Genomic DNA, 22,186 nt, shown 5'->3' with positions numbered 1-22,186 from the left:
CTTCCACTGAGGATAGGCTGTACACTGTCACGGTGGACTTTAATTCTTAAACAGGAAACGCATTCTCTAACGGGTATGTTCCTACAAAGCCATTTCAGGAAAAACAAAATAAAGCCTTCTCTTTTTATTTTTTTTTTTTTAAGATTTTATTTATTTGACAGAGATCACAAGTGAGAGGCAGGCAGAGAGAGAGAGAGGAGGAAGCAGGCTCCCCACAGAGCAGAGAGCCCGATGTGGGGCTCGATCCCAGGACCCTGGGATCATGACCTGAGCTGAAGGCAGAGGCTTTAACCCACTGAGCCACCCAGGCGCCCCAAGCCTTCTCTTTTTAATAATTGATCCATTTGACCCCACATGACCTTCAGGGTGTGAACAGCTTCTGCAAACATTTGGGCAAAGGGAGGCGAGGACATCAGAAAGGTCTCAGTTTCTTGGCGACATTGAGGTCCAGGTACTCATCCAGAAAGCTGTTTGCAATCCCCAGGGCGCCTAGGACCATCAGCAGAGCCAGACTCCCCAAACTCAGCCGGAAACCGGTGATCCTACAGGAAAGACACGAGGCAGAGACATGGTAACCAGTGCAGTGATGAAGGGAGGCGTTCTGGGGTAGGCTGCTCACCGCTGGCACCTCCCAGAACTTCAAACGCTTTTGCCATTTGAAAATTTGGATTCATCACATGAATTTAAGGGGATGCCTAGCCACAGAGGTTGACTCCTTTGCACACTCAAAGGATGGTCACGCCTGGGCAGGATTGTTTGCTTTGCGACTTTTTGGAGATCGTGCGCAATCCTTGCAAGGATTTCAAGTGTGGCGGCTGTGAGCGCACACTGAGTGCCCAGTTTGTACTTGATGTTCCCGTCTCACCCCTAGTTATGCAAGGCCTGGGAAGAAGGGTCTTGGGCCACTCAGATCACTTGTGCAACCACGACCATCGGGGCCCTAATAACCTCAGGAATGCACAGTTAATTCGACGCCACCCAGCCTCTCTTTTCCTAAGTGTCACCCAGTTCATAGTTTCTCCTTACCTTTTTTTAGCTGCTTCCGAATATCCCCAGAAATACTGGTGACGAGCATATATGTACACCAGACCCAGACAAGTAGCAAAAACTACAGAGAGGAAACAGAGAAGATATGGAATGTGATGGCGGTCTCTCAAAACGTGGTATGACAACTGAGAAAATGCTCACAAAATGTACACATGTCCAGAATGCACCAATAGCTCTGACAAAAACAACTTAATTTTTTTAATGGGCAAAATAGTTGAATAGACAATTCATATAGGAAGACAAGCAAATGTACCAATAAGCACATGAGAATTTTTTTCAACATTATTCAACATCATTCAGTATCAGCAAACTGCATCTTAAAACCACAAGGAGAGGATACCACCGCAAACCCACTGCAATGGCTAAAATTTAAACAGACCAACAACACAAAATGTTGGCAGTATTGGTATCTTCATACGTTATTGGTGGGAATGCAAAATAGTACAACCACTTTGGGAAAAGTTGTGGTAGTTTCTTATGACCCAACTTTTGGGTCCACTTTTTACCCAACAATTCCATTCCTATATATTTACCCCCAAAGAAATGAAAGCACATGTCCATAAAAAAACTTGTACAGAATGTTTATTGCAGCTTTATTCATAATAGTGAAAAACAGTAAAGAGCCCAGAAACCTACCAACAGGAGAATGGATAACCAAACTGAGATAATCATACTACAGAATACCATGCAGGAACGAAAAGACACGGATACTTGCAACAACATGGTGAGTCTCAACACTTTTCTGAGTGAATGAAGCACGGCACAAGAGTAAACACTGTATTGTTCCCACGATGGGAAGTTCTAGAATGGGCAGAACTGAACTATGATGAAAAATACCAGAAAGGTGTTTGCTTCTGAAAGGGCCTGATGAGGAGGAGCAGAAGAAAACTTTCTAGGGACACCTGGGTCCCTCGGTCAGTAAAATGTCCAACTCTTGGTATCCGCTCAGGTAATACTCCCAGGGTTGTAAGATCAAGCCCCACACTGGACTCTATGCTCAGCATGGAGTCTGCTTGTCCCTCTCCCTCTGCTTCTCCCCCTTCTCTCTCGCAGATAGATCAATAGATAGACAGATAGATAGATGGAATCTTTTAAAAAAAGAAAAATTTTGAGTGGAAGTCATGCCCTGCATCTGATGGGCACACACTTGTTAAAACTCATGGAATGGACCATGTATGATCTGTGCCTTTCACTATACAGGGTGTAAATTTTACCTTAAAGAAATGTAAAGTGTAGCATGATCTTCTGTCATCTTGTCCCACAAAAAAATATCAATATTTTCCCTGCCATCAGGGACCCTCTCTCTTCCTCAGCACCCAATGGATGCAAATTGCGAGAGCCCTCTGGCACACACTTGGAGTCTATCTTTGGGGCTCTGAAATCCTGAATAAAAATAAATTTCTTATTTTATTAGATCACAAACATTTTCTTTAGTTTCTACTCTACACCGAGCAGAGTCTAAGGATTGGGGTCAGCAGCGAAATAGATACAAGCTCCCTACCTTTACAGAGTTTATCAGCAAAGACAGCCAACAAGGAGAAAACTTAGAAGAACATCACAGAACTGAAAGTCCAGGGAAGGAAATGAGGCAGGAGGGATGGAACAGCGGGGGCGGAGGAAGCATCCCTTAGAAAGGGGTCAGGGAAGGCCTCCTGGGGGGAGGACGCATGCCTGGGACCTACAGGGGAGAAGGAGGCGGCCAAGCGAAGAGATGAGACGGCGGGGGTCGGGGGGCAGCTGGCATGTGAGGGAGGAAGTGGACAGTTCCTGAAGCAGACTACAGTTCTGAAGCCTCCCCACCAAACCCCCCATATAATGACTTAATTCCCTCGAAGCCAATAAGAACTATTCCAGGCAATTAACAGGCAACTTAAGTTTTCATGAGGAAGAACAAAATTATGACAGAAAATCCTTTTCTGATAGTGGCTTCATTCAGCCCGTTACAGTGACATCCAAAGGGTCAAATAGCAGAGACTGAGTCCCATTATCAAAGGCAGGTTTCTTATTAGTTGTTAATGCAGTCTTACCTGACAAGGAACAACCGCCTTCATTCATGCCCTCAGGGGACAAAAATGTGAGTTGGAATAGAGTTAAGAAGTCTCTCTCTCTGAAGGACATTTTATCTGAAATTCCTCAGTTGACAGCAAAAATTACAAGAAGACAGTCAAGGAGGTTGCCTTTGAAAGCCACTGGATTGGGGTTTAGTGAAATCTTAGCCATCAAGTGTCAGACCCAAATGAGATGATGAAAGTTAGCATAAAGCCAAAGAGATTGAATTTCTCCAACTCAGATAGCCAGTGCTGCTCTGACCCTGTTAAAGAAACAGGCATATTTGGGTTAAGGCTTCAGCTCGCCAAGGATATTTCCAGATGTTTGCAGAGCTGCTACACGCAGGAACACGACAGCCTTGTGAACTCAAGGGTACACGTGTTATTGAGAAAATACCTACAGTTGTACTTGAAAGCCAGTTTTCTCCCACACTGATGAATGTTAAGTTGAGCAAACTACGTAAACTGTGGGTTTGTTTCCTCATCTGTAGAGTAGGCATCAGTTACAGAACCTACCTCATAGGAAGGTTTCAATTCTATCTATCCTGTCCACGGGATGGGTTTGAAGATGTAAAACAGTACCTGGCACGTAGGTATTATAGATAATAATAGCTATGATCATTAGGGTGAACTCTTGCAGAGAAACTGGAATTAAGGAATCAGAGTTGAAGACCAAGATCATGTCATTTTCATCTGGGAATGCCCAGCATGCGGTTTGCTCCAAGTTGGTTTTCTTGTTCTGTTTTGTTTTTGTTATTTGTTTTACCGAGTTAAACTGAAATGAAGCCAAAGTTAGCTTATCTGCAGAGCAGTGCTCTTTGATGCACAGAGACATGGATTATTTTCTTTAAAACAATTTCCGGAATCAGTCGATGTTTGGTGGCACATCTGTTCCTTAATGGTTCTAAGAACCACAGTCATCATTAGAACAGAGTCGATCCTATTTTAAAATTACCTTGATTGAAATACCATCCAGCCATCCACAACGTAATCAGAAATATGGGGTAAAACTCCACACAGTTTTGTCTGCAAGAAAAAAAAATATAAAGACACTGGTCATTTTTTTTTTTTTTAAGATTTTACTTACTTATTTGAGAGAGAGACAGAGATAGCACCACTGGGGAGGAGAGGGAGAAGCAGACTCCCTGCTGAGCAGGGAGCCAGATGCAAGGCTGGATCCCAGGACCCTGGGATCATGACCTGCGCTAAAGGCAGAGGCTTAGCCAACTGAGCCACCCAGACGCCTCAGACATAGGTTATTTTATGAGAAAACTCAACCTGAAAACATTATGCTTTCATCTGGAGGTAAATGTCTAATCTCTTCTTATAAAAATAATATAAGAATTACATAAAAACTTAGATGTCTTTTCATGTCAAATGAGTTTTCCAAGGTAAGACTCAAACACTGCTTAAACCTCAGATCCGGGCCAAAAATCACTTTCCAACATGTAAGCTGCCAGTAGTTGGAATGAATTTTAGCTCTTTTCCAAAAGACAGACCTTAAGATGGTTCTGATTCTAAGCCCAAAATTCATTCCACATCTTTTCTAAAGAACCCAGAAAATAACACAATTTATATTTATCAGATCTCTTCCCAAAAATTCTTACACACTCATTGCCTTCCACTTGGGTTACCCAGCAGTTAAAAAACACTCTTAAATAATTCCCCTAAAGTCTCCTGAATGGAGTATTCTTCATTCCCATTTTACGGAGGGAAAAAATAAGTCCCAACAGCACAAGCTGACCATGCCTTGCAGAGAATCAAAGGTTCTGTGTTACCGCCAAATTCCAAAGCCCTGTCCCAATATCAAGTCAAATTGCCTCTATTCGTAGAAAACTTGGACAGAAAATCTGATACTATTTTAAGCAAAAAGGAACAGTTCTCTGAGAACTATAATTCATCTGCACCTAGCAAAGAGAAAAAAAAGATGAATTATACTCATCCTTCCCATGCTGCACCCCCAAGGGATCTCGGTTAGGTCGGCTGTGCTCCTTGCTGACACTATCACAACCGGAAAGAACTCTACTGTCATTTGTGATGTCTGGAGTTGACCCCGGTGGGAGTGGCATAGTGTAGAGAATCCAAAATGATTCCACATTATTCCTTGAAGTTTGTGTACGCCACATTATGAGACAATCGGCCCAGAGATAGTTGATACCCATTCTTGAAGACCTGTATCTTCTAGCCGAGGTCACCATGAGGGGCTTTATTTTCTTAATTAAAAAAAAAAAAAGGTTTTTTATTTTATTTGGCCACCAAGATGGCAACATAGGGGGCTCTGGAACGTCCCTCCTCCCACGGATACCCTGATTGTACAGATTATTTCCCTCTGAAGGAAACCCGAAAGCCAGCTGAGTGACTCCTACAGTGGAGACAAGGAGAAGATACCCACGCTGAAACAGGTGGGCAAGGCTGAGACACACGCTTGCATGCACCGCCCCCCAGCACAATGCCATACCAGCAGCTTCTCCCAGAGGACCCCACAGATAGCCTGCCAGCTTTTAAGACTCCTGCTTGAGGGCTGGGCCCTCAGAACCCCTAGCTCTGAAAGCTAATGGGGCTTGCATCCATGGGATTTTGGGGAAGGACTCTAGCAGGACAGTGGGACGGTCCCTCCCTACAAGGGCTTTCCAGCAGGGGCTGTGTCCCTCAACTCCCTTGAGGCTCCAGGAAGTGACCCAGAAGATAAGCGGAGGGGGTGTTGAGGTCCTGGGTGAGCAGGGCTGCTTAGGAGCCACTGAGATTCCGGCAAGGGTGTAACTGTAACTGCATTTGGGCTCCCTGAAGGCGGAGCCTGGAGTATCTGGGCAGTTCTGCTCCCAAAAAACGAGTCCCTTTGTCCCCTCCAGGCAGTTAGTCACTGTCAGTATCACTCTAGTCTCAGTCCTAGCCGTGCTCATTATCCATTGCTCCTCCGGGCCCCACTTGGGCTGCCCTGCCTTAAGCCCTAGTCCCTCTGAAAAGAGGCTCTGTCCCTGTCTTAATATCATATATCAGAGATCGAAAATAATTCTCTTGACGGTCAGCCATGGAGCCCAGCTATATGGCGATGGTCTTCCTTGTAGCTGCCTACTGAGAACACCAGGTCCTGCCTCGCTGACACACCTTGCGTCCTGTTCTACCCATTCAGTATGACCTCTTCCGGCACCACCCCAATCCAGCATGCGACCATGTCTTTCCGCCACCACAGTTAAGTGGTTCATGCCTGGATGTGTCCCAAGATAGCTCGTTCACAGCAAGGTGTCCAAAAACACTGTTTAACTCAAGGGGACCAAGTTCGGAAACTCTGTTTTTAACAATCCTATCGGTGACTAATTATAGTTACATTGACAAGAAAACTAAACTGGAAATAATTCCCGGTCTCTTTTGGACACGAAAGCAGATATGGTCTGTCGTCTTACTCTGGGTGATCCTCAGGCAAAGTCTCCAAATGCAACAGAAAACAACTGGAAGCAGCTGTGCCCATTCCCCTTCATGTGGGAAGGGACGGAGGTAGCCCATTATGGCCACTGAGGGACTGTCCCCTTTCCCGCATGCCCACACTGAGGGAAACATGTCTGTCTACTCGTCCCTGGTTAGAGCCCTCTCTGCTCAAAAAATCTGTGCTCTTTTGATAGTTAAGCTACCCATAAAATGATTGGGGGAGAAGCTTTTCCTTTGTTATAGGCAGAGTCACCGTATGGCTCAAAGTCTACCCAGGGGCAATGACAGGAAAAGTCTGTTAGGAAGACAGTAGGGTGACCAATCCTCCTAGTTTGCCCTAGACTGAGCGGGATTTCAGAACATGGGACTTTGAATTTCATAACCAGGATGGTCCCAGCTACATTGTCTCAGTCCGCCTAGACCTGAGGGTTTCCTGGGACACAGAACTTTGGGTAGGAAAGTGCCAGACCAACCGGAAGGAGCTGGTCACCAGAAAGGACGACCCGAAGAAGCCTATGGAGATTGAGTCATTTTCGGTTCATGCCCAACTCCGAGGGAGCCTAGCTGTGGGGCCCCAGACTTGTGGCCACTCCAGAGTCCCACTGGACCGGAAGGCAGCAGTAGTGAGTACAGTCCTGAACTAAGTACCATTAGCTCCTGTATGTCATGAACTGTATTGCTCAGTTCACCTCATTTTGGAAAAAAGAACCAAACTGAGGCCTGACAGCCAAACTGAGCAATTCCTAAAACACGGGTCTCCAAATTTTGTTGACTGTACAGTTCTCCTGGTTGCATAACCCCATTAAAAAGCAACAGACAGACACATGTCCTCCTATATGTAGCAGAGGTAGTGAGCTGGCCACAAAGATGGCATGAAGTTGGTGTTGCACACCCAGGGACCCGATGCCCGGCTGACCTGGAGTTGGGCAGGGCCATTTCCTGCCAATGGAAAGAGAAAGTAAAATATGTCACCTCTGAGCCAAATGGTCAAGAAGCAGGTGTGCCAAGCTCCCTTCCCTCCCACACTGGCTGAGTGGGGAGAGCTCTAAGGACAAGGATGGGGACAGACCCTTTAGATGGACAGAGTGTAGGCCTCTCAATGGCCATGTGGAAGGCTGCTCCACCAGGAACTCCACACAGGACCCTACATGACCAGGACACACACTTCTATTGTGTTAAACCACCAGGAATATGGGGCTGATCCATTAGCCCAGCTCATAAAATCAACTGGAAAAGAATATCATCTACATGATAAAACACACACAAAACAGAAATTAAAGAACGAGATTTTAAGAGCAAATATTAAATCGAAGCTCCCAAGATTCCTCACCCTCCCAGCAGATTACTTAGTGTCCCCTCAGGTCATGATCTCAGGGTCCTGGGATCGAGTCCCACGTCAGGCTCTCTGCTCAGCTGGGAGCCTGCTTCCCTTCCTCTCTCTCTGCCTGCTTGTGATCTCTGTCTGTCAAATAAATAAATAAAATCTTTAAAAAAAAATAGGTGATCCACATTACTTATAACCCCAGTGTTGCAGAATACCTGAAAATTATTCTTTGTGAATTTTCCTTTCTCCAGAGTTTTTAGACATACAGTAAGGCCAGTAGTTTGAAACTCTAAATTTCTGTATTTGAATTAAAAATGACTATAAAAAAGAAAGTGAAACAGCAAAAACAAAAAATTTACAGATATAGTGGGTAAGAAGAGTGTAATATTTCTAAAGAGTACTCAGGTTCATGATGAATGGGTTACTTGTGACAGGCTAATTCTGGAACAGAAACTGAATAATTCAATATTAAGCAAATAGGGGTGCATTCAAAGAACTAAGTGAGAGGAAATTCTATCTTACCCAGCACTAAAGAAACCATTGTTGGGACATTACATCTACTTCCAGGCTTCAGGTTTAGAATACGAAAAATCTTAGTCCAAAGAGAACAACCAAACTTTTTTAATGATTGGGGGGGAAAGCTAAAGAATTATTACAATGTAGCCTCAAAATACAGAAGATGAAAGATACTTAATAATGGTCCCCAAATGTATGAAAAAGAGTGGGGTCATTAACAGCTATTCGGCTCTTCTGATGAGAATAGAATCAGAGGGAATGTACTTATATTGCAACAAGATCAAACTATTACTTGGATCTGCTTCTTAGATTTATAAAATCCTTCAATCTAAAGGGATCAAGATACTCAAATTAGATGAGATAGAATTTCCTAAGCTTAGCAATAACTTGAAGGAATGGCCCTTGTTGAAACTATACTTGATTTGTTCACAAGTTTAAAAATGTATTCCAGTAAAAGACGCAAAATTCTAGAGAGAGTCCTCTTTAAGACCCTTCCTGTAAGAAGGAAAGAGGAACTGAATGGGGATGAGGCCCTGGGCTAGTAATATGGGTAAACCGGGAGCCATAATAATCTCTGCTCGGCAAATGAATATCCAACCTGAGGTGAGCTTGAGATAGGAAATAGGTACTTCCTTGTGGTCAGAGGGACCTTGAAGTGGTTGTTAGGAGATGTCAGTTTCCACTTAGAGATAGGATTAGTCCTAACACCAAACTTAGGACAAAATATCAGGGAAAAAGACAGCATATCTGATATAGCTATGACCCTAAGGTCTTTAAGGGAGGCTGAAGTACTCAATGTCCTTCAGGAGAAGGTCCAGGAGAGCCAGAAAAGAAAGTGCTTTTCCTCTCGGGGATTTGCAGGACTCAAGAGAGCCTACCTTTGAAGACAAGAATAGCCAAGCAGGCTTTGGGATGACCTGGTTATCCCAAGGGATCCTGCCCTAACCTCCTCAGATAAAATCAAAATGGCTTCACTAGCAATGAATCCAGTCTGATTTGGCCTGATATACTTAAACCTTATAGTCTACATGAAGACTTGGTCTAGGGCAATGGAACATCTAAGAAGAAATTCAGGGAAGTGAGTAGGTCATCCTCACTCACCCTTCAGAGAGAACTCAGGACAATTACCACTATGCTCTTAAAGGTATTTGATGACTCCTCACTCCCTCTGCCCCACTTATTGGCCATTATTCTTTAACCCCTCTTCATTCTGCCATGATTAATTAAACAGAACAAACAAAACACTTCTAACAAGAAAATTAAGTGTGTATACTTTTTTTTAATAAACAGCAGCTTAAGAGAAATATTCCAAAATGGCATCCAGCTATAGAAAAGAAGAGAGAGGGGAGCCTGGGTGGCTCAGTTGGTTAAGTCTCCAGCTCTTGGTTTCAGCTCAGGTCAGTGTTGTGAGACTGAGCCCTGGGACTAGCTCTGTGCTCAGCACAAAGTCTGCTTGGGATTCTTTCCCCCTTCCTCCTCTTCTCTCCCTGCTTCTCCTCACTCCCACCCCCACGTTCTCTCATTCTCTCAAATAAATACACAAATCTTTAAAAAATAAAGAGAGAAAAGGGCAAGAGCAATAACTTGAAAGAAATCAAATTTGTGGAAAGGGTAAGTACAAACAGAACCAGAAGCAGCCCAAGGACTGAGCATGCCAGAAGCCCAGCACATCCCAAAAGAAAGTTCTTAGATGACAGAAGACAAGGTAGGAAGATGTGGAATTTCTTCCTGTGAAGCTGTTTATAAATAGTACAGTGTCTCCTAAACTTCAAGCATTAATATATCACTGTCAGAAGTTTAGCATCTCCATATAACACTATTTTTCTCTAAATCACCTATTTTTTTTTTTACTTAAATTAGGGAGAATGAAATTTTATGACTAGAAAAAGAATATCACTTTCTAAATAAAGTATAAAAATAAATCCCATGAGAACAAAATTTGCCAAGTTCTCATTAGATGTTGTTGATTGTTGAAGGCTCAGAGCACAAGACCCTCCCTCTGTCGAAGAAGAGAATGGATGTTCAAGAGGTGTTGAGAGCACATCACAAGGGCTCCGTGCTAAACGTGACAGACTGAACCCATGTTTACTTCTTCTCCCTCCTGAAACCTCACTAAAATGCCAGTAAAGGAAAAAAAAAATAGATATAAAGTCATCGAGAACAAGGAGAGTGGGAGCAGACACAGCAGTGGAAGAGAGATGTTAGCAAATTTCTGAAGAAGGACAGCCCTCAGGGGAACAGCAGCTGAGCTGACAGAGTGCAGACAGATGAAGCCTCAGTGCCTGCAGGACGGACCAATGAAGACTAAGACACTGCTCATCCCAGAACCCCAACAGGCTCAGGAACTGGGGACTCCGGGTACCTTTGAGGCTAAAAGCTGAAAGGGAAGAACTGGTTGACAGACTCTAATAAGGAGTGCTTTGCTCCCCTCCACCTCTGAGCCCCACTCCTACTTCCCCATCCCAGGACGGGGGAGCTCTATTGCCTAGAGAACCCCAACCAGAGAATCGCAGCGGGGTCCAGAACAAAATTCTGTGCTAGGAACCATGGGCACCTACATACTGTGTAGAAGAAGAACCTTCCTGCCTTCACCCGGCACACTTCCAGGTTTTTGGAAGTAAGACCTATTGTACTCATCCTCCTCCCTCAGCCCGCACTTGCCTGTCCCCACAGGGGGCTTAAGAGTTTTCTCGAGAGAAACCAAATGGTCCCAGAAAAGGAACCTACAGATACTGATGTTTGGAGCTCTCCCAAAGAAAGCTGCTGATGATCAATCACCCTCTGGCGAAGCTGCCTAACTCAGTAAGCCCCACCCATGCACACAGAGTTCCCCGATCATTTTCTGACACTCTTTATTAAACGGGCACAGACAGCCCATCAAGAACCACTTGACTTTTGAGTAAAGCTTCTAAGATCTCCTTTGCGCAGATCTCTTTGCTGGACCCTTGTCTTCTTGATTTCTAAGGCTGGTTCAGTCCTTGTTCCTCTTCTCTCCTTTACCTACACCCACTCCCTTACAGAGTTCTTAAAAAAAAAAAAATCTCCCAGTGTCGTGGTTCTAAATCATCTTCGTGTGCCAGTGAATTTGTATTTCCAACTCAGATCCCTCTGCCAAAATGCAGATTCATGTATCCACCTGCCTGCTGTCTCTCTACCCAGATGTGTACCATACCAGGCTGTTTACAATGCAACAAGAAAGGATCCAAGTAGCGTAGTGAATGACAATGCTGACAGCCTCTCCTTAGCTGTAGCGTAAGTCACATCTCGGACTCAACATGTCAATCAGAATCACCTGGTCTTCCCCCCGAAACTGGTCCTCCTGCTGCCTTCTCTCTCTCGGTTGTCTCTCGGGACGCTCAGGCCAAATCTCTGAGGTCGTTCTTGACACTTCTCACACTCCGTACTTATTATGTCAGGAAATTCTCTTGGCTCTATCCTCAAAACATATCCAGAATCTGACCATTTCTCACCATCTCTACTGCTACCTCCCTGGTTCAAGGTAGCCTCCTAACCAAACTTCTTCCTTCTACCAATGCCTCATATAGACTGTTCTCAGCAAAGCAGATCAAGTGATCCTTTGAAAATATAGGATGGTGTTATAAGGACTTTCTGTTTCCCTCAGAGAAAAGCCAAAGTCCTCACAAAGGCTTTTAAGGCCCAACATGATCCATCTATTAGCTTTCTTACTTTACCTCTTACCACTTTGTCTGCTCCTTCTCTCAGCCACAGACTTCCTTGCTCACCCACCAGGCACATTCCCACTTAGGGTTTTTGCAGTAGTTACTCCCTCTGCCTCAAGAGGCTTTCCTCTGCATGTTCACACGGCTAACTCTTACCCCCTTCAAGCTTTCGCTTGAGTCACCTCTCGGTGGGGTCCACACGGAACAACCTAAATAAGAACCCGCCCCAACTTGCCCCCCAGCAACCCATCCCTATGCTCCCTTACAGTGCGCTCATTTTTCCTTTATTCCTTAACACTTACCACCTCTTGTTTAATATAGTATTTTCTTATACTATTACCTGTTTCCTTTCCATCTTCTTTGACTATAAGGTGAACTTCAAGAGGGCAAGGATCTTTGTTTAATGTTTTCACTGGTATATCATAAGCTACTGGAACAGTGCCAAGTATATAGAGGTGGTCAACAGATATTTAATGGGCAAATAATACATAAAAATGAAAGACAGAGGCTAAAATCGACAAATAAGGAGGAGCTTGGAAAAAACAGAAATGATACAAGAAGTTTAAAAAATAACATAAAAATCCTCAGATATAAGAAATTAAACTGTATCCATAAAACAAAAAGGGATGATTTAATAGCAGCAGTAATAGCTAAAGAAAAATCAAAGAATAAAAATTAATTCTTAGAAACTAAAACTGATATCTGAATTTTTTAAAGGTTAGTAAACAGAAGTTCCAGAAATTTCCCAGAAAGAGCAAAAGTCCAAGATGAAAAACCAAAGATAAAAGAAAACTAGGTGACCCACCCAGAGCTCAACATACAATTCATGGAGGTTTTAAGAATAAAGGAACAGAGAAAATGAAGAAGAGGAAATTCAGGGGAAAAGATATTTTTTAAAAAATTCTAGAACAGGGGGACGCCTGGGTGGCTCAGTTGATTAAGCAGCTGCCTTCGGCTCAGGTCATGATCCCAGCGTCTTGGGATCGAGTCCCACATCGGGCTCCTTGCTCCGCAGGGAGCCTGCTTCTCCCTCTGACTCTGCCTTCCACTCTGTCTGCCTGTGCTCGCTCTCGCTCACTCTCTCTGACAAATAAATAAAATCTTTAAAAAAAAAAATTCTAGAACAGGAAGACATGAGTTTTCAGTCTGTAAAAAAGCTTTATGTAGGGGTCAGCATAGTAAAGACAAATGCCTCTCAGTCAGCACAAAACCATAACATCTTAGGACATTGGGATGAGAGGAAGATTCTAAAGCCTCCACAGTTTCCAAAGAACCAGGAATTAGAATGGCACAGAACATAACGACAATACCAGTGGAAACTAGAAAATAATAGAGGAATATTTTCAAAATTCGGAGAGTAAGGATTTTTAACATAGAAATATATGTCCAACCAACACATCAATTAGCTGTGAGGCAGAGTAAAAGCATATTTTGAAATGTAAAGTCTCAAAATCTGACCAACTATTCACCCTCTCTCAGCAAACTTCTGCAGGGTATGCTCCACCAAAATGAGAGAAAACCAATAAACAGGAAAATAGGAGATCCAGGAAAGCAGGCAATCCAAATCGGGAGACAATAAGGAGAATTCCTGGAATGATGACAAAAACTCCCACAGTGACAACGTGTAGCAGGTTTAAAAAGCATCCTCCAGATTGAAGCAGAAAGATGGAAGACTCAAGCAGAAATGATCCAAGGGGGAAAAAAATGGTATTACTAGTATAATGTATTTGAATGTACTAAGAGAAGATTTTCAGTTCTCTTCAAGATTTGAGGATGAAACTAAGCAAACAAATAAAGACACAATCATTAACCCCAGATAAAATGAAAAATTTCACAAGAAAGAGCTGAAATCATTATATACTATTTGACTCAAGTCTGAACATTAGTTAATTACAATAATATAAACATTGGCTGTCGGTTTAACTCAACAAAGTGATGTCACTGTACTGGAAGGGGGAGGTAAGGAAAAGAGGAAGTGGAAACACATGAAATTCTTTCTTCCATAAAAGGAAGCTAATGGATACTGTCTAAAATTTATTAATCAATAAATAACAGCGAAAGCATAATGTTTAGAAATATGGAAGTAAATACCAAAAGTAGTAGTCAGAAGGGTGCCAATGGTTGTCTCTGGGGTTGGATTGGCAGTAAGGAGAGTTATTTGTTGCTTTCAAACTTGTAATGTCACTTTATTTTCAGGCCACATACATGTATTACTCTGATAAAAAATAAATATTGGAGTGTGGGACATATCGGCACCAAAAACCAATGCTTTCCACTTGACATAATCATAAAGATTCAAAGATGACAACAGAAAGGGAAATGAGTCTCTCACCATGTCATTCAATGTTACTGAAAATCATATTTTGGGCATAAAGTTTCAGTCAAGTAAGAGATCAAGCTCTGGAGATCTGCTGTACAAACCTGTACCTCTACAAACAATAATATTTTATACATTTAAATTTTTTAAGATGGTATATCTCGCATTACATGTTCTTACCACAAGAAAATTTTGTTGAAAAAAAAAAACATGTTTATGCACCTCTTAAAATGATCTCTTCTATTAACATCCCACAATTTCAAGCCTGGGGAATAATCTGTACAATTTTTTTTTTCTTTAAAGAGTTTATTTATTTAGTTGAAAGAGAGACAGTGAGAGAGAGAGCATGAGAGAGCAGAAGGTCAGAGGGAGAAGCAGACTTCCCGTGGAGCTGGGAGCCCGATGCAGGACTCGATCCCAGTACTCCAGGATCATGACCTGAGCCGAAGGCAGTTGCTTTACCAATTGAGCCACCCAGGCACCCAGTCTGTGCAGTTCTTTTGAAGCAAAGAGATGGACAAGAGAACAATGTTGTCAGCTCAAGGATCATGACTTGCCCAAAGTGATTCAAGATGGAATAAAAAGCCAAATAATCCAATCATCATTAAAGAAATCAAATTCCATAGTTGAGATTTTTTCCCACAAGGAAAGCATCAGTTCAGATCATTTTACAGGCAATTCTAACAACTTTGAAGGAGCACACTCTCCCAATCTTACTAAAATTCTCTGAGAAAATAATTCTCTAACTCATTCCATGAGACTAGTATAATCTTGGTATTAAAGTGAGATGAAGATCATATAAATAATGGAAAATTATAGGCCCACGTCACTCATGACATTGATGAAAAATCCCGAAGTATTAACAAAAGAGCTGAGTGACACATAAATGGTGACACATGCAATGTTTCTAAAAGCACTTATTTGGGGGATGAGATCTAAAGGGAGCCCTAGCTTCTGTAGCAGCCAAACTCATGGTGTTTATGGTGGAACATTCTGTGTGCATCTGAAAAGACAAGATGATCAAAATCACTACAAGTATGTGTGAAATGGAAAGTTTTCTCACTCTTACAGGCTTAGGATTTCAGGAAATGGTTTGTCTCTGTTTCACGTGGAAAGGTAAAATAAAGATAGGAAATTGATGTCATCGCTAATCCAGCTGGAGGCTATTGAACTCTCAGAGTACTCAAGGGGCTCTTGAACCAAACCGCCATGCTTAGAGATATAGAGACGTCTTTCTTAAGATCCCAGCCTTTTCTATAAACGCACCCTCTAAATTCAAAATGTAGGTCAGTAAAGACTCCATGTGCTGGATGCTTCCAGCTTCAAGAATCATGAGGAGGGGTTTGGCTGTGAAGTATGGTTTGTTACAATGGGATATCTTCTCTGCACCTCTTTGCCCGGATCAGAAGTCTCTATATGTGGTAGGCCCAGATCCCAGAAGGGTGGGGGAAGCGTTACTTACTGTGCACGAAATATTCTTTCAAACTCTGGTGACCCAGAGACTGCCGGAGGTGTAACTTTGTATTTTAATCTTGCCTTTCCCACATGCAAAGCAAAATAACCTGCAAGGATAGAGAGGGATTAACAATTAAAATGTAGCACATCACTGTTGATTAGGAAACACACAAATTTAAACCACAATTAGATACCATCACATACCTATTAAAAGGTTTAAAGTTAAAAAGACAAATCATATAAATTAAAAAAGAGAGCAGTAAGGCTAGCAGAGCAGCCAGAATTCTCAAACACTCTGGTGGGAATGTAAAATGGTACCCACTTTGGAAAACCAAATGGGATTTTTTAGTTAGACATACATAGACCATATAGCCAGTTACTCCACTCCTACTTATTTCCCCAAGAAAAATTAAATCATATGTCCATATAAAAACTTATACACAAATGTGCATAGCAGCTTTATTCATAATAGCCAAAAATTAGGAACAACTCTGCAATTGTTAATTGTTAATTTTATTATCTGAACTACGCTAGGCCATGGTGCCCCACTGTTTGGTCAAACACCAGTCTAGATGTTTCTGTGAAAATATTTTTTTGGGTGTGAGTAACATTTATATCAGTAGAGTAAATCTGAGTAAAGCAGATTACCCTCCTTATGTGAGTGGGCCTCATCCAATCAGTTGAAGGCCCGCAGAGAAAAGACTGAAGTCCCCCAAAGAGAAAGGAATTCTGCCTACCCGCTGCCTTCAGGCTCCATGCGGCAACACCAATTCTTGCTAGTATTTCCAGACTTCGAACACACCCTGCAAATTTCAGAGTTGCCAGCCCCCAGAATGGTGTGAACCAATGTTTTTTTAAATAAATGTGTGAGCATGTTGTATTGTTCTGCTTCTCTGGAGAACTCTAAGACAAATGTTGGTCAACAGGCTAACGGATAAACAAATTTTGGTGTATGTGGTATATCCACATAATAGAATACTATTAGACAGTAAAAGAGAATGAACAATTGACACATGAAACAACAGGGATGAACCTCAAACATTTATGCTGAATGAGAGTAGCAAGATCAGAAGAGAACAGTACTGTAGAGTTTCTCTTATATAAACTTCTCAAAAGTGCAAATGAATCCATAGTGACATAAAGCAGATCCATGGCTACCTAGAGAGGGCAAGAGCCAGGAGGGAAGGTCACAAGAAAACTTTTGGGAACGATGCCTCCTTGCCTGACTCAGTTTCCCTACTATGAGATGATCATGACTTTGTTCTTCCTTGGCCACATTTGCATTAGATCATCCGGGCCCAATGCCAGAGTCGCTGGCATCTGACGACCAGCCCTATGAAGCTCGCTGGCTTCCAGACCACACTTCCTCCTTGGTCAGTTGTCCTCACCTCCCTTCCTTATCACCCTAGCTTTGCCCCATCAGTAACTCCGGGCTCGAGGATTTCCCTTCAGATTATTTCTTCCGGTTTCGGTTCCCTACCAGTTCTCTCCAGGCGATCCTGGTCTCGCTTACTTTAGTACCTCCACATCCATTTCCCACTTGCTCGTGTTTCAAATCTAGTTTTCTCTTGCGCACCACGTTTCTAGCTTGTGTGACAGTCTCTGGCGTGATGCATTTCCTCCTGAGACCCGATCCTATCTCCGTTCTGACAAGTCAGTAAATAGTGAGCCTGGTTCAGTAAGGGCTCGCACAGCAGGCCTCTTCCCTCCCCCACGACTTCCTCTCCTCTACAAATAAACCATGGCTCAGGATTTAAACGCTGCAGCTGAACATCAAAAGTGCATAAATGCTCTGCTAGAGTCTCTCATTCAAAATGCTGCGGCATCCCTGAAGCCAGACAGAGCAGGGTGAAGCTTTGGGAAATGCAGGACTTGGCACAGGCTGCTTCCAGCCCTGGCTAAATCCTCGCAAGGCAGCCTGAATCTGGAGAGGCCATTAAGTCACTTGCCTGACTGGCGCCAAAAAGGAGATGTGTCTGCAGAGGGGAAATATGGCGGCCATTCTGTACCATGCTGCCACCATGGCTACACGGCCTTGGAGAAAACACTTGGTAAGTCTTCTTGCTTCCGTCTGTAAGATGGAAACAGTGAAAGACGTGTGCCCCTTGATTTACACTGGGCAATGGGGCAAGAATCTAGAGCTTCGAAATAAAGCCATGTGTGAAAGCTTTGAAAGTACCATCTTCCTCTGGTTCTCCATAGCACCTGGTCACGCCTGTCTGTCACAGGACAAACACAAGGAGTTTCCGGCAATGGCAGGGGTGTTTGAATGCTCCCACCCATCCCACCCACAGCCCCGGGAGGAAGGATTCAGTAGAGCCAGCATCTCCCTGAGGAGGAGAAGCCCCTTTCTGCTCTTCCAGGTCAGGGGCCTTAGGCAGGCCATGGCTACTGCTGCGATCACATGATGAGGGTGGAAACGCTGGCAGCCATTTTATTTCCCTCCCTAACAGTCACCTAAAAACTACTTGGTGATATTCTCCTTTTGCTATGCCTGTCTTTTTCTCTTTTCTTCACTTTCACCGGAGAAATGCATGTATGCTGGGGGGCGAGAGGGGGGTGAGAATCGAGACCACCACCCCCCGGTCCCACCCCAGCCCCAGCCATAGCTCAGCTTCTTGACTGTGTAGCTGCCCCTCAGTCCAGCCAAAGCTTCTTTCTGAGGGCGAGCAGCAGAGGATGGGGACGGACCATGCTATGCCCCAACCCCAGGCCAGGCCCTCTGGTAGGCACTTCTCACCCAGCATCCTGCTTAACCCTCTTTGAAGGGGACACTGAAGGACAGAACATCCTGGCCAGGGGTACCCAGCTGGTAAGTGGCTGAGCTGGACAGATAGGGAACTGTCTGTCTTCAAAACCAGATCTGTTTCTACCATGATTCATGGTGTCCCTTCTCCATAAACACCAGACTTCTACAGAAGCAGCAAATTCTATTCCTTCATGTCAACTAAACAGTGTGTCTTCTCTTTCTTTCTCTCTCCCTCTCTCTCCCCCACCCAATCAGTAAACGTTCCCCATCTACCACTTTTAAAAAAGAGACAACAGGCTCAAAATGGAGTGATTAGCACTAAGCTGACATCACCGAACCGAGACTTAATCCCTCACTTAGTTAGGGTTTCAACCTCTCCCGGAAGTGGAATCTTACACAAGTCAATCTGGAATTACCAGGTTAGCACTAGTGAGGCAATGGGCCTGATAGATAAATGCTATCTAAAAAAGGTGACCTTTGCCACAAACAATCCCCGTTTGCTAGCAACTTCCTTTTGTGCCCCCTTCTGCCCTCTGTCTTTCATATTATACAGCTCTCCAGAGCTCCTCTCTGTCTGCCGGATGGGATGCTGCCTGATTCAAGACTTGTTGAATAAAGCCAATAAGATCTTCACAACTTTCAGCTGAATTTTGTCTTCAAGTACCACCAGCCACCAGGGCCCAGTTTCCTCTCCTCCCCACCCACTCCCAGCCACGCCCACCTGACCTCTGGCCACAGTTCCCCTCTGTCCCCTGCACCCACCAGCACACAGAAGCCTCTCTGTGAGGCTGACAGATGCTCTGGGGTGTCTGGTGGATCCAGTCCTGTGCTCTCTGCAGCACCAGAAGGAGGAAACACACAGGGTTAGTGTGCTTCTGGGGAGATGTGTGGGAACCAGCGAGGCCGCCGTGACCCAAGAGCCCCTTTAGTTGGCGAAAAACACCCTACTCTACTCTAGAATATGAATCAAACCACACAATGTGTGTCATAGTATCATATTTTCATAAATACACAAAACACACTGGTTAGGCAAGACCCTGAACATGCATGTAGACCTGGACTTTATCCAAACCTGTGGTCCCTTCATGCTCTGGCCATCTGTGCACCCTGAGCTGGCCCCAGCTCTGCCTCCCCTTCCTGGGAGCAACACACTCAGAAAAATAAAGAAATATGCATGGTTGGTTCCCAGTCTTGCTCCCCAGTGTCCAGACCCTTTTCCCCATTTAGCATGTTAACCTGACACCATAGATAAGATGATAATTGACCCTCCATGGAGCAAATGCTCTTTACATAACCAGCCAGTGGAGATGCCCAATGAGTCTACTGGGAAGGTGCTTTAAGATTTCGAATTCATCACCTAACCTGAAGCTCGCATTTCTGCAGATTTTTTTAAACCTGATCATCATACCTGCCATAGGCAGTTTATTTAAGAAATGTTAATAAAAAATGAGGCTTCAAAAAAATCACAGCTGGGGTCTAAAGCAGGTACAATGTTTCCTCTGGAACCATCCGAATTAGTATGGATAGCCCCCTTCCCTCAGGTTAGCTGGTGCATTTCTAAGGGTCATCTGACCTGGGCCGTGGGTGGTAACCACAAACATGGCAGAATCGCCAGGCTCAGAGAGCCTACCTCAGCCCCTTTGCAAGAACTGCTCCCTGGAATGTTCCAAAATCTCTCCCTCTGGGGAAGGAGACGCGGACGAACCAGGGTACGCTATGCCTTTTGTGGCCCCCACGGCCACCAGGAAGGAAGCATGAAACTCAAAAACCAGACCTTCTCCCCCCCCCCAACCCCGCGCGCGCGTGCACACACACACACACACACACACTGCCTGAGACTCTTACTTTGTTGACAGGCCGACAGGACTGAGACAGCAGCCAGCAGGATTAAATGCCCAGCCATCTTCACATGGAATGTTCTGGTCCAAGAAACTATTTGTCGAAATCCAGGGGCCGGTAGCAGGCACTTTCGACTTTGTATTGTTAACCTTCCTTATAAGGTAAACAAAGCCGGAGAAGGGGGGAAAAAAAAAAAAAGGACGAGTCTAAGGGCTGGGTGATCTTTGCCCTGGAACAGGAATTGGGACAGCAGGTCAATCTGGAGCTGCCAGTCACAGATCTTTATCTGGCTGGGAGCTGCCTCCCGAGCTTGCTGGAAGGCTCTCTCCTCCCCACCCCCACCCCCACCTCCACCCCCCACACTGCAGCTGCAGCTCAGCCTTCCGGATTAGCCCTTCCCCAGCAGCACCTGCGGGAAGACCTTCTCAAACCAATTCCAAACCAACTCTCCCTCCCCCTCTTCCAACCTCAGGACCCTTGAGTCTCTTCCCCAACTGCAAACGCTAGCTGAGCCCTTGTTCACTTCCGGTGGGAAAAGAGACGGAAGCATTTACTTAATCCCACTGAGGTTTAATGCTCATTTAAAGGGATGTGAACTTGATTCTCCAGTGAATGGTCAAACTTGGATTTGAACACAAGTCCAGCAGATTCCAATTGTGCCCTCCCTCACCACCCCCACCCCCATCCTGCTGCCTCCCGCTGTCACCTTGACTCTCCCTTGGGTCTGGTGACCATACGTTTTTAAAAAATAATAAACTAAAGCATATTTCCTGAGAAGGATGAGGGCCCTCAGGAGAAGTGAAGTAATAGTTAAGTTGACTTTTTAAAAAAGATTTTATTTATTTATTTGAGAGAGAGGGAAAGCGTGCATGAGCAAGGGGCAGGGAGGGGCAGAGGGGGAGGGAGAAGCAGACTCCAAGCTTAGTGGGGAGCCAGACATGGGGCTCGATCTGAGGACCCTGGGATCATGACCTGAGCCAAAGGCAGACGCTTCACCGACTGAGCCACCCAGGCGCCCCTAAGTTGACTTTTATAAGAAACACAGCACAATGGTCATCATGCCAGTCAGAGCACTGCCCCACACCACCAGGCCCCGTGTGGGTCCCCCCAGCATGGGGACTTCACTAGTGAGCCCATTTATCATAGCCCCTCCCCTCTGTCAACACAACTCTTTTGCTCCTTCAAGATGCAGCTTCCTACAAAACAAAGTTGGGGCCCATTTCTCATCTCACCCCCCAGCTCACTTAGAGGGAGCCCCAGAGCCAGGAGAAGGGCCCTGCTCCCTCCCCTGGCACTTAGTGCCCACGCACCCTTGCCCAGGATGTTGAGCATCAGTCTGATAACAGGGGCTAAGAAGGGCTGAAGGGACTCCGAAGTGCTGTGGTGCTGTTAGGAGGATTAAGTTAGTTTACATTTATCAAGCACTTAGAACAGCATGCGTAGCACCCAAACCTGTATTCTGGGTTTGTTAAATAAACACACAAAGAGGCTTCATGTAAAGCACCACCCCACAATGGGCCACTTTGGCCTGAAGATGATTTTGAATTAAAAAGGAGTCAAGTCCAGCAGACTCAGGAAAAGCTCTTTGCCTCCCCACCCCCAACTGCCTAAAAATAATTTAGATAGAGAACCTGCTTCAGGAAGCGAGGTATCACTGTAGATAAGGACAGCAGGATATGAACCGGGTGTAGTAGATAGGGAAGAACTTAACAAGGCCTGTTTGGTCAGAGTCCTCTATGTCCCGTTGTTTCTGTACGGCCCAGCAAACACTTGTTAACCCAACATTGA

At 44.4% G+C, this 22,186-nt stretch overlaps 1 protein-coding gene across 1 annotated transcript; it reads right to left on the bottom strand.

Moving 5' to 3' along the window:
- Positions 1 to 315: 315 nt before the first annotated feature.
- Positions 316 to 20,736, bottom strand: MGST2 (microsomal glutathione S-transferase 2). Its single transcript, XM_032333456.1, has 5 exons — positions 20,405 to 20,736; positions 15,818 to 15,917; positions 4,051 to 4,121; positions 1,027 to 1,108; positions 316 to 542 (listed from the first exon to the last, which is right to left on the bottom strand). Exons 1-5 carry the CDS (start codon positions 20,460 to 20,462, stop codon positions 413 to 415), a joined length of 441 nt encoding a protein of 146 aa, XP_032189347.1. The 5' UTR covers positions 20,463 to 20,736; the 3' UTR covers positions 316 to 412.
- Between the last annotated feature and the right edge of the window lie 1,450 nt (positions 20,737 to 22,186).

The sequence above is a fragment of the Mustela erminea genome, chromosome 2 (assembly GCF_009829155.1).
Source record: "Mustela erminea isolate mMusErm1 chromosome 2, mMusErm1.Pri, whole genome shotgun sequence".
NCBI classification, from domain to species: domain Eukaryota; kingdom Metazoa; phylum Chordata; class Mammalia; order Carnivora; family Mustelidae; genus Mustela; species Mustela erminea.
This window is presented reverse-complemented; position numbering and strand designations above follow the sequence as displayed.

Bases quoted from the DNA above. Each gene is read 5' to 3' on its own strand.
- MGST2 (XM_032333456.1), bottom strand. From the start codon at position 20,462: ATGGCTGGGCATTTAATCCTGCTGGCTGCTGTCTCAGTCCTGTCGGCC. The intron at 4,122-15,817 runs GTAAGTAACGCT...TTTTTCTTGCAG, and splicing joins GAAAGAATATTTCGTGCACA to ACAAAACTGTGTGGAGTTTT. The intron at 543-1,026 runs GTAAGGAGAAAC...TCTTTCCTGTAG, and splicing joins TCGGAAGCAGCTAAAAAAAG to GATCACCGGTTTCCGGCTGA.